Genomic DNA, 12,887 nt, shown 5'->3' with positions numbered 1-12,887 from the left:
CATTTTACAACATGGCGCGGGACCCACAGACACACACATGCAGTGAAACAAAAATGCTTAACTGGTGCACCGTGAGAGCCTGGTCATTAACAGCCAATTTGGTCACCATATGTAAGTGTGTGACCACGTGGACATGCGTCCCCCGAGTAAGATCTTTACAATTTGCAGTGCTCTCTGTTATTTTTTCCCCTCCCTCTCTCCCTTTCCAGTATTTTCTAGGCTATTCTGTTCTGTTCCAGGTCTTAAATATTGATCAAGGTTTCCTTCTACACAGTGGGGGGAGGGTTCCCGAACAGCTATTTGCAAAACACTGTTCCAAAGTAATGAAACTTGTATTAAACCAACAATACCCTCCCAGCTTAACAGGCATAAACTAGATGGAGAATTTATAGCAGTGGCCAGGGTTAGGAAACACAGGGAAGACCTCAAGCAGCAAGCACAAGGCTCCACCCGCTGTGGCAGGTGAGCAGGGCCGAGGGTGGGGGATGGGGGGATGGGGGCTGGGGGTGGACGGGATGGAGGGCGGGGGTGGGAGGGCCCGGCGGGCCACTTACCTTAAAATGGAAGGAACCTGCCGGGGACCCGCTGGATCCATAGGGCTCACTTTTCCTTAGGTTGCTGTGGTAGTTATTAACCTTGGAATTGACATTGTGGTGTGCCCTGGGGTCATCGGTGATGGGGCAAATGAAGTAACCTTCCTCGTCGTCGCTGTCTGCGCCCGAATCACCGTCGTGGGCAGCCCGGGAGGTGGGGCCGCCATCCACGCCTTCCAGGCGGAAGATGAGGTCTTCGTCTGCCATGTTCCCGGGGCGCCCGTCTTACCCAAGGGCCGGGCGGCACAGCCAGAGTTACCGGGCAAACGCAGCGGCAAGGGTCCTGCAAGGGAAGCAAGAGGGTGGGTGCTGGGGCCCAGGGCCGGGGAGCTCGCTGGGCACCTCGCCCCGAGTGCCACTGGTGACAAAAAGAGCCGCCACCTCAGAGGTGAAACTCCAGCTACCAGACACTTGGCAGGCAGCATTCAGGAACATTTCCAATGTACCAACCCCTCCACCCAGGAATTCCACTTGGAAGAATTCAGCGCTTGAAACAGGAGATAAATGCTTAAACCAGGAGACTGATCTTTTTCAGAACATAAATTAGGTAAAATCATGTCTCTGCTTAACACCCTCCAGGAGCTTCTCTTCACATTCTTAACACAATCCAAACACCTTTTAAGGCTACAAGGCCCGCCTCGGTCTGGCCCCTGTCCACCTCTCCTCCGGCCTTGGTGGCTGTCCAGGCCCCTGGGCTCTCTTTCTGTTCTGTGAACATGGGGCGCCTATTCCCACCCAAGGGCCTTTGTACTTGCTGTTCCCTATGCCTGGAACAACCTTCCCCATTGCCCAACAATGGGTCTTTCTCATCATTTGGATCTCAGCTCAAACATCACCTCTCTAGAGATATCTTCTCTGACTCCTCAATTCAAAGAACCCCTCTCAAACGCACACCCAGTTCACTCCCTAGCACATCAGCCTGTTTAATTTTCTTCATGGAGATTTTCTCAAACAGAAAGCATATTGTCTGTAGCCCCAGTGTCTTAAAGAGTGCCTGGCACAGAATGGGCACTCAATACACATCCCTGGAATGTATGAGGGGCCGGAAGAGCATTCTCAGCAGCACTGTCAGTTAAAGGAGGGTTAAGCGCCCACAGTGCCCATCAATGGAGGCCTGTTATATAAACGTTTTCCTGTACCATGAACTACTATGTGACTGTTATTAAAAAAGACAAAGACATGCAAAGATAGTCAAGAAACAGTTCAGCAAGGCTGTAGGGTACAAAAATCAGTAGTATTTCTATACACAAGCAAGGAAAAATTTTAAAAATGAAACCAAGAAAACAATTCCATCTATAATAGCATCAAAAAGAATAAAATATTTGGTTAACAAAAATGCATGACTTGCACATTGAAAAACAAACTATGTCAAAAGAAATTTAAAAAGACCTAAATAAGTGAAAAGATATCCTATGTTCACATACCAGAAGACTGAACACAGTTAGGATGGTAGTACTCCCCAAACTGATCTTCAAATTCAACCCAGTCATTATCAAAATTCCAGTGGCTTCATTGAAGAAATGACCAAACTGGTCCTAAAGTTCATATGTAAATTCGAGGCACCCAAAATAGCCAAAAGAACTTTACAAAAAAGAAGGACAAAGTTGGAGGAGTCACACTTCCTGAATTCAAAACTTACTACAAAGCTCCAGTAATCAAGACAGTTGGCATGAGGACAGACACAGGGATCAATGGAAAAGACCTGAGAGTCCAGGAATGAACCCTTACATTGATAGCTGATTTTTGATAAGGGAACCAAGACAATTCAATGGGGAAAGAATAATCTTTTCAACAAATGATGCCAGGACAAGTGAATGTACATATGCAAAAAAATGAAGGTGAACCCCTTCAAAGGCTTAACTATAAGCGCTAAAACTCTAACACTCTCAGAATAAAATAGAGGCGAAAATCTTTGTGACGCTGAATTAGGCAAAGCCTTAGCTAGGACACCAAAGCACAAGCAACCAAAGAATAGACTGAACATCATCAAAATTAAAAACTTTTGTGCTTCAAAGGGCACCACCAAGAGAGTAGAGAGACAGCCCACAGAAAGGGAGAAAATGTTTGCAAATCCTATGTCTGATAAGGGACTATGTAAGGACCCATGCTGCTTAACAATGAAAAGACAACCCAAATTTTAATATGGGCAAAGGATTTGAATAGACATTTCTCTAAAGATATGCACATGGCCAATAAACACATGAAAGATGCTCAACATCAGTAGCCATTAGGGAGTTACAAATCAAAGCCACATCCACTAGGATGGATGTAATTTTAAAAATGGAAAATGACAAGTGTGGGTGAGGATGTGGAGAAACTGAAACCCTCACACACTGTCAGTGGGAATGTAAAATGGTGCAGTCGCTTTGGAAAACAGCCTGGTAGTTTCTCCAAAAGTTAAACATAGAATTATCATAGGATCCAGCAACTGTATTTCTAGGTGTATATCCAAAAGAAATGAAAACATGTCCACAGCAAAAACTTGTGACTTACATTCATAGTAGTATGATTCATAATAGCCAAATGGGGAAACAACCCAAATATCCATTAACTGATGAATGGATAAGCAAAATGTGGTTTAGCCATACAATGGAATGCTGTTCAGTCAAAAAAGGGAATGAAGTACTGATGCTAAGTGAGCGAAGACAGCCATCAACAATGGAGGCAAGCATATACAATGCAGAAAAGACAACAGAGAAGAGACAGTCTCTTCAATAAATGGTTCTGGGGAAAACTGGACAGCTACATGTAAAAGAATGAAATCAGAACATTCTCTAACACTGTATACAAAAATAAACTCAAAATGTATTAAAGACCTAAATGCAAGACCAGATACTATAAAACTCCTAAAAGAAAACATAGGCAGAACAGTCTGTAACATAAATCGCAGCAGTATTTTTTTGATCTGTCCCTGGGATAATGGAAATAAAAGCAAAAACAAGCAAATGGGACCTAGTCAAACTTAAAAGCTCTTGCACAGCACAGGAAACCATCAACAAAATGAAAAGACAACCTACGGAATGGGAGAAAATACTTGCAAATGATGAGACAGATAGGGATTAATTTCCAAAATATACAAACAGCTCATACAGCTTAATATCAAAAAAGCAAACAACCCAATCAAAAAATGGGCAGAAGACCTAAACAGACATCAATCCAAAGAAGACATACAGACGGCCAACAGGCATATGAAAAGATGCTCAATCTCGCTAATTATTAGAGAAATGAAAATCAAAACTAGAATGAGGTATCACTTCACATGGGTCAAAATGGCCGTCATTGAAAAGTCTACAAATGATAAATGCTGGAGAGGAGAAGAAGAAACCCTTGTACACTGTTGGTGAGGATGTAAATTGGTGCAGTCGTTATGGAAAACAGTATGGAAGTTCCTTAAAAAGCTAAAAATAGTCTTATCATGTGATCCAGCAATCCCACACCTGGGCATATATCTAGAGAAAATTCTAACTTGAAAAGATACATGCACCCCAATGTTCAGAGCAGCACTATTTACAATAGCCAAAGCATGGAAGTAACCTAAATGTCCATTGACAGATGACTAAATAAAGAAGGTGTGGTATATATACACAATGGAATATTACTCAGCCATAAAAAAGAATGAAATAATGCCATTTGCAGCAACATGAATGGACACAGAAATTATCATAGTAAGTGAAGTAAGTCAGACAGAGAAAGACAAATATTACGATACCACTTATATGTGGAATCTGAAAAAAAAAATGATACAAATGAACTTACCTACAAATTGGAAATAGACTCACAGGCATAGAAAATAAACTATGGTTACCAAAGGGGAAAGGGTGGGGAGGGAGGGATAAATTAGGAGTTTGAGATTAACATATACACACTACTATATATAAAATAGATAAACAACAAGGACCTACTGTATAGCACAGGGAACTATAGTATCTTGTAATAACCTATAATGGAAAAAAATCTGAAAAAGCATATATATAGTATATGTACAACTCAATCACTTTGCTGTACACTTGAAATGAATACAACATTGTAAATCAACTATACTTCAATAGAAATTTTTAGAAAAGAAGAGAGTCACAGAAGACCATATACTGAATAATTCTATTTATATGAAATGTCCAAAGAGGGCAAATCTGTAAGAGTACATAAGTGATTGCCTAGGGATGGTGAAGGGGACAGCTGGGGAGAAATGGGGGAACAACTGCCAAAGGCTTTCTTTTGAACTGATGAAAATATTCTAAAACCAACTGTGGTGTTGGTTGTATGACACTGTGAATATATTAAAAAGCAGTTAATTTGACACTTTAAATAGGTGGATTGGTAGGTTTGTGAATTCTATGTCAAAAAAGCTAAAGCTTTTTTTTTTTAAAGACAAGAAAAACGGTTAAGTTTTAAAAGCAAGTTGCGGAAGAGCAGTTACATGATGGTGATCCTATTTGTGCTAAAGAAAAGGTACATTTGTAGATGCATTAAAACTTCCCTGAAGGACACACAAGATGGGCAGTGGGACTGGGAGCTGGATGCAGAGGGAAGTTTTTAACATTTTTGTACACTTCTTTACTGTTTTAACTTTTTACAAAGCTGGGTTGCTTTCAGTATAAAACAATAAGTGAAAAAAATTAGAAAATGTTTTAGATCAAGGCAGTAATTAACAGCTCTTTCCATCAGCAGGCAGTCTCCAGCACATTGTCTTGACCATTATCACGATGGGAAATACATTTACATCCTAACACAGTGCACACCTACAAAATCTAAGTTACTTCGTACCACGCACTCTGCTATTTTCTATCCTACTTGTTTTTCTTTCTTTTTATTCTTTATCCTTAATGCACCACCCACACTGATTTCTCAGTTCAGTTTGAAAATTGCTATTCTGAGTTTCAACTGAGTTTGTTTCTGACCCCCTGGGCAAGACACAGTCACTGCCTGGATCCCAGGCCTGAGCCACCTGATCCTGCTTGTCACCAAAATCTTCCCCGGGTCCTGTGCCCACTTCTCCCCACTCTTGGCTGCTCCCAGCCCTAACACCTACTCTACCCTGGTCAGCCCTTGGCCAGAATCCCTGCTGACCAAGAGACGTGCTTGCCTGGAGCTGCCAGCAGCCCAGCCTGGTCGTTGGGCCTCTGGGGGCCGGGCTGGTGCCCGGGGAGGGGCCAGAACCACAGCTTCAGCTGCACACCTCTAGGCAGGGTAGCCCAGCAGTGAAGAGCCCGCATTCAGGAGCCAGGCTGCCAAGGGTGCACATCCCAGCTGTGCTGCTGGTGGCCTCGATGCCGTCATCTAGCCAACTCCCCCATTTGTCAGGGGAGCCGAGTGGGAAAGTGGCCTGAGGTTCCACAGCTAGTTCATAGGGGAATTATGATCAGAACCCCGGCCCGTGGCCACATTCCCCCACACACCTGACACTTTCCCCGGGCCTGGGAAACAACAGGAGCAGCTGTGACCCTGCCTGGCATAGTGCCTTGTACTCGGCAGGCACCTGATAAGTATTCCAGAACTGAGTGAGTGGGATCTGTTTCATGGGTTTTCAGTTGCCATAAATTTGCTCTTCAGGCAGCTGTGGCAGCGTCCCCCAGCAGTTGTTCTCTCTTTCTTAATAACAGAACCACTGCTTTTAGCTAAGCATGTGGCCACACAGAATAAGGTCTACATTTCCCAGATTCCTTGCAATTAGGTATGACTATGTAACAAAGTTCTGGCCAAGGGGATGTGAGCAGAAGTGTTGTATGCATCTTTAGGAAGGGTTTTTTTAAAGGGAGAGGGTACAACTTTCTGCTCTCTCTCTCCTTCCTGCTGGCTGGAATGCAGGTGTGATGGCTAGAGCTCAAGCAGCTAAATTTATCCATGAGGAGGAAGCCATGTGCTGAAGATGGCAGAGCCATGAAACAGGGAGCCTGGGGCAGCATAATCTCAGTATCATGGGGCAGCATAATAGGCCTGGACTCACAATATTCAGAGTTTGCTATCTAAACTTTTATACTGTACTATACATTTTTTCCTTATCCTTGCTCATTCTGTCTGGTCCAGTAACCCCTTCTCTCCTATGCTATCAAAAGTCACATCATATTTCTTACAAGTTGATGCCTGGGCAAGGTCAGCCTGAGAAAACTGGTCTCAATCCAGAGCCCTAACTTGGTAGCTGCTTCCACATCTGCCCATGGAGAGTGGACCCCAGGAGGATGCTAGATTCCCCAGACAGGCAAGGACCCCTCATTGGCCCATAACTCAGCCCCATGATGCCTATTCCAGCACCAGCCAGGGCATCCAGCCTCCTAGGCAACTCCAACTAACCTGAGCTTTGCTCAGCCCACAAAGGGGTCTGCTCCTGTGAGCAGAGAACCTGAGACCAGGTGCAGGACCCTAGTTCCCAGGACATCGAGATTCCCCATAAGTTTTCCTCTGCCCTCACTCAGACATCCACGTCTTCCCCTCCCAGTCCCTACATATCCTGGGAAAATATTTTTATGGACAGGCAGCTGCACCGAGTTCAGGCCCCAGCTCTGCCACTTAACTAGCCATGTGGCTATACCTCTTGGCCTTGGGTTCCTCACTATAATCTGGATGCAGTTGTACCCACCCCATTAATTTGACACTGTTAGCACAGGGTAGGCACTAAGACACAGTAGCTATAATCACCATCATTTTTACTATCATCAGTAAAGGGGGCTGAGCTCCGGCCGGGCTGGTGACCTGGATGCCGGGTTAACAGCCAAGCCAAGCATCTTCAGGAGCCCTCAGGGGACAGGCTATCTTAGGCGCTGGCCACCGAACCACTGCTTTCACTGGGTCTTGCTGTAAAGGGCTTCTCTGGCAGCCGCTGGGGCAGGAAATGATGTTTGCAATGCCTAGGTCAAGGCCTGCGGGCCAAGCCACAGTGACCACTGGTCCTCCTTGGGGCTCCCCTCACCCCTAGGAGCTGCCTTCCTGCTGAAGAAATGAGCTGGAATTTCCCGCTTGCCACTCCTGCAGCACCCCAGTCAGCATGGGATGCACTGAGCCACCAGTGCACACGCTAGTATGTGCCCAGCATGGCAGAATCCACCAGTCTTCAACTGCAACCACAGTGGATAGGGTGACTTAGGGGCCGCCTTGTGTCACGCACCTGCCTCTGTTTGAGGAGCTGCCTCTCCCACACTCTCAGGTCATGTGTTTGGGCTGGGGATCCATCTCTAGGTAATGGGGTATGTTACGTGATCCTGTTAAGCCAATCACACTGGCCACAGTGACTGACTCAGAGACGGGCCTGTGACTCAAGTCAAACCATTATGGCCCCATTCCAGGTAAGCCTGGGGCTTCAGCTTGAGCAACGGGAAGAGAAAAATCAATCCCTTTCTGCAGCATCTGAATCTGAGACAGGGGCTGAGGCCACCAGGGAACAAAGCTGACGTTTGGTGAAGAGCAGAACAAGAGATGAAGACAAAATGAATAGTGAGGACACCATTTGAGACCCTGAATCCAAATGTGTCTGAAGCCAAAGTGCCCACCTAGATTTCTGAATTATAGGACACAATAAACCCTTGCCTTTTGGAGGAGGGGGGCTGACTTGGCTGGTTACACATAGGTATTATGTCACCTGCAATATAAAAAGTCCAAAACCCAGCCAGGACTTAGGGCCACTGTTTGTTATTTCTATATAATCAAAAAAAAAAAAAACAAAAAAAACCTTTATTAAAACACAGGGTTAAAAATAACACCCCACTCCACAGTGTATGACCACACAGGTCGGGTGCTGCTCAACTCTTGTGAACAACCTTTGCAACGGTACATGGGCAGCCCTGGCTCCCGCCCTGGAGGTGAGAACCACTCCCAATTATTCTAAATGTTACTCCTGGCAGATATCACCACTTCTCTAAGTAATATGCTTTCTCTGCTACTTCTTAATTTATCTATTTCGGTCCTGATCTATTGATTTCCTCATGTGATAAATGCGACTGTGGCTTCCCTTCCCCTCCCCACTCCTCCACCCCCAGACTGGTAGGTCTTTTCCTGTTTCTTTAAGATACCATGCCAAGAACCCTCTGTCTTATTTCACCAGACAGAAGGAGCTATGGGTTTCTCAGGACTTCGTCTCACCTAAGAGGGAAGGAAAGAGATGGCTTTTGTGCTGCAAATAAGTGATAAGAAAGCAGAAGAGAGCTTTGCTCTGCAAAAATGCATAATTTTTACTGAAATAAGACAGACAAATAACACATATGGACATTTTACTGTGTCCCAGGCACCAAGCTAAGCACTTAGCGTGGACTCTCTCTTCTGGCAATGACAGGAGCTGCCAGGGAGAGGAGCGGCCGCCCACCTCCGATAGGGCCACCTTGGGGAGGGAAACTGAGCAGAGCCAGGCTGCCCTTGGCTGCACCTGGCTTGTTCTAAGGATGTCCTGAGCTCTAGCTTGAGTCCTCAGCTTCCTTCAAACAAGAAACAGAAACATATCTGCACTCCCATGGTCACTGCAGCATCATTCACAATAACCAAGGTGTGGAAACAACCTAAATGTCTGATGGATGAATGGAAAAAGGAAATGTGGTGTATATATACAATGGAATATTATTTAGCCTTAAAAAAGGAAATCCTGTATTTGCAACAACATGGATGAACCTGGAGGACATTATGGTATGTGACATAAGCCAGACACAGAAAGACAAATCTTCTATGATCTCACTTATAAGTGGAATCTAAAAAAGTCAAACTCATAGAAGCAGAGAGTAGAATGGTGGTTGCCAGGGGCTGGGATGTGGAAGAAGTGGGGAGATAATGGTCAAACGGTACAAAGTTTCAGTTATGCAAGATGAGTAAGCCCTGGAGATCTCACACACAGCATTGTGACAATAGTTAATAATACTGCATTGTGTCCTTGAAATTTGCCAGGACAGTAAATCTTAATTATTCTCAAACACACACATAAATGGTAACTATGTGAGGTGATGAATGTGTCACAAAGTATATGTATTCACCACATTGTACATTTTAAATATAGACACTTTTTGTCAATTATACCTCAATAAAGCTGGTAAAAAAGAACATGAGAAGATGTTTAACATCACTAATTGTTGGAGAAATGCAAATCAAAACAAAAATGAGATATCACTTCACACTTGTCAGGATGGCTATCATCAAAAAGCCTACAAATAAATGCTGAAGAGGATGTGGAGAAAAGGGAACCCTTGTATACTATTGGTGGGAATGTAAATTGGTGCCACCACTATGGAAAACAGTATGGAAGTTCCTCAAAAAACTAGAAATAGAACTACCATATGATCCAGCAATTTCACTCCTGGGTCTATAGCTGGAAAAAACAAAACCACTAATTCAAAAAGATACACGCACCCCAATGTTCATAGCAGCATTATTTACAACAGTCAAGATATGAAAACAACCAACAGATGGATGGAAAGAAGATGTGATATATATATGTATATATATATATACATACATACGTACAATGGAATACTACTCAGCCATGAAAAAGAATAAAATTCTGCCACCTGCAATGACATGGATGGACTTAGAGGGTATTATGCTGAGTGAAATAGGACAGAGGAAGACAAATACCATATGATACCACTTATATGTGGAATCTAAAAAATAAAACGCATGTATATAGCAAAATAGAAACAGACTCACAGATGCAGAAAACTAACTAGTGGTTACCAGTGGGGAGAGGGAAGGGCGGAGGGGCAAGTTAGGGGTTTGGGACTGAGATACAAACTAGTATGTATAAAATAAATAAGCAAGAAGAATATATTGTATAGCACAGGGGATTATAGCCACTATCTTGTAATAACTTTTAATGGAGTATAATCTGTAAAAATACTGAATCACTAGGCTGTACACCTGAAACTAATATAATACTATAATCAACTATACTTCAATTTTTAAAAAAAGAGCTAGTAAAAAAAGAAAAAAAGCCAAAGCCCAATATAGGGGCTTAGAACACGTGCTCTGAGGCTGCAGGGCTGGGTTTCAATCCTGACTTCCCCATCAGGACCCTAAACAACACACTTCACGCGACTTCCTGGAGTCTCAGGCACTCACAGTGCCTGGAATTGAGTAGGGCTCACCAAGTGCTTATCAAGTACCTTTCCAGGATGAATTTCATTTATTTATTGGGGATGGGGGTGGTGACAAATGTGCCGCATCAGGAGTTACTAAGCCAAGCATGGAGCTAAGAGTTCAGGTCAATGTCTTATTAATATCTGTACCCCAGCATGTTGTAGATGCTCACGAATAAACATTTATTAAAACTATTTTGAGACAAGGACCTACTATACAGCACAGGGAATTATATTCAATTTCTTGTAATGAAGCTGTAATGGAAAAGAATCTGAAAATATGATATATATATGTATGTATATGTAAAATTGAACTTTACTGTATAACTGGAACTGTAAATCGACTACAATTCATTAAAAAATAAGATAAAAAAAATGTTTCAAGAGATGATACAGTTCATGTCAGAATAAAAGGACTGACTTACAGATGTCCCCAGCAAGAACCAGTCACCATCCACGACCAAGCCCTCACCACCCTGCCCCTGCCCTTGCACCTTAAGGGCCCTCTTTCTGGAATGCCTCCCTCCTGCTGCCAAACCCCTCTGTTCCCTTCAAAATCCAGCTCAAATGTTTACCCCCTCCAGACAGCCCTCCTTGGGTGGTTTCCTTTCTGTAAAACAGGGGACAAGTAACGCCACTTTCCCCAGGAGTTCTGAGAAGTCAGTGACATCAAGCATATGATGCCTGGCAGAGAACTGGCCCTCAGAAGTACCCGCTGCTATTATGCCCTGACCATACCCCACTCCCCCAACCCCTAAGACCCCTAGGTCACGTCCCTCCTCCCAGGCCCTCCACAAGCATTTCCATTATACCCAGAGACACAACAGTCCATGTGGTGGGCAGAATAATGGACAAAAATGTCCACATCCTAATTCCTGAAACCTATGAATATGTTCCCTGGTGTGGTGACTTTGCAGGTGTGATTAAATTAAGGGTCTTAAGATGGGGAGATTACCCTGGATTATTCAATGAGCCCAATATAATCACAAAGATCCTTATAAAAAGGAGGCAGGAGGGTCAGAGGAAGAGGTGTGATAGTGGAAGGAGGGGCCATAGAGAAAGATTTGAAGATGCTATGCAGCTGGCCTTGAAGATGAAGGAAGGGGCCAGAAGCCAAGGAATGCAGGAGGCTTGCAGAATTTGGAAAAGGCAAGGGAGCAGATTTTTTCTACAGCCTCCAGAAGGAACACAGCCCTGCTGACACCCTGGCTTTTTTTTTTTTTAATTACTATTATTATTTTTTTTAGTGGTGGAGGTAACTAGGTTTCTTTATTTAATGGAGATACTGGCGATTGAACCCAGGACCTTGTGCATGCTAAGCACACACTCTACCACTGAGCTATACCCTCCCCCAACCTTGGCTTTTGAATTTCTGACCTCCAGAACCATAAGAAAAAGAAACCTGTGTCACTTTAAGCCACTGAGTCTGCGGTATTTTGTTACAATAGCAACAGGAAACAAATACAGTCTAGAAGAGCAAGTCTCAACCTGGAGCAAATCTGGCCCCTCAGGGGACACTTGGCAATGTCTGGAGATATCTCTGGTTGTCACGACTCCGGGAGTGCAAGTGGCATCTGGTGGGCAGAGGCCAGGGATGCTGCCACGCCTCCTACAGTACACAGGACCCTCCTCACAACAAAGGACTGTCCAGCCAAACTGTCAATAGTGCTGAGGCTGAGAAACCCTGCTCTAGAATGATTCTGGGAGAATTCCAAGGAGACTTCCCCCGCGTATGTAAAAACACACCTTCATGCACACCAGAAAGAGACAGAGAAATTAGCTTACTCATCAGTGAGAACAGCCACCCGCAGCTGAACCCAGGGAGACACTCACTTCTCTAAGGCTCATAAAAATATCATTGCAGTTCACTGTGCTTCGTCCATATAAAACTGTTATGGTGCAAAAGCTACTTTATTGTTTTAAAATCATTTAAAATATATTTTAGAATAAAAAGCATGATACTGATACTGTAATTATAGATTCGATCTTTAAAATGCACAAAAAGGCTTAAATTTTAATTTCTGTTCATTTGCTGGGCACCCTTCTCATGTACCCAGGACACTCTGTACTCCTGGAGGGTCAGACCAGAGAGACAGCATGTCTCACTTCTCAGGGGAACTCTGTGTTTACATAGCCTCTCGGTGGCCAGACCATGTGAGCATCTGGAACAAAAGTGGCCGTGTCTGAGTCCGCTCTAGCTCCCAGTCCAGAGCACAATGCCTGGCACACACGTAAATGCAGCCTGCATTAA

At 43.9% G+C, this 12,887-nt stretch overlaps 1 protein-coding gene across 1 annotated transcript in view; it reads right to left on the bottom strand.

Moving 5' to 3' along the window:
- Positions 1-12,887, bottom strand: part of EEF2K (eukaryotic elongation factor 2 kinase) — a 59,840-nt gene that overhangs the window by 43,082 nt on the left and 3,871 nt on the right. Inside the window, exon 2 of the mRNA XM_031433066.2 lies at positions 555-876. Within this exon, the coding sequence (XP_031288926.2) occupies positions 555-800 (246 nt within the window). The 5' untranslated portion in view covers positions 801-876. The remainder of the gene's footprint in view (positions 1-554; positions 877-12,887) is intronic.

This window comes from Camelus dromedarius, chromosome 24, assembly GCF_036321535.1.
Source record: "Camelus dromedarius isolate mCamDro1 chromosome 24, mCamDro1.pat, whole genome shotgun sequence".
In the NCBI taxonomy this organism is placed as follows: Eukaryota; Metazoa; Chordata; class Mammalia; order Artiodactyla; family Camelidae; genus Camelus; species Camelus dromedarius.
The sequence above is the reverse complement of the archived record's forward strand: the minus strand, read 5'-3'. Positions and strand labels throughout refer to the sequence as shown.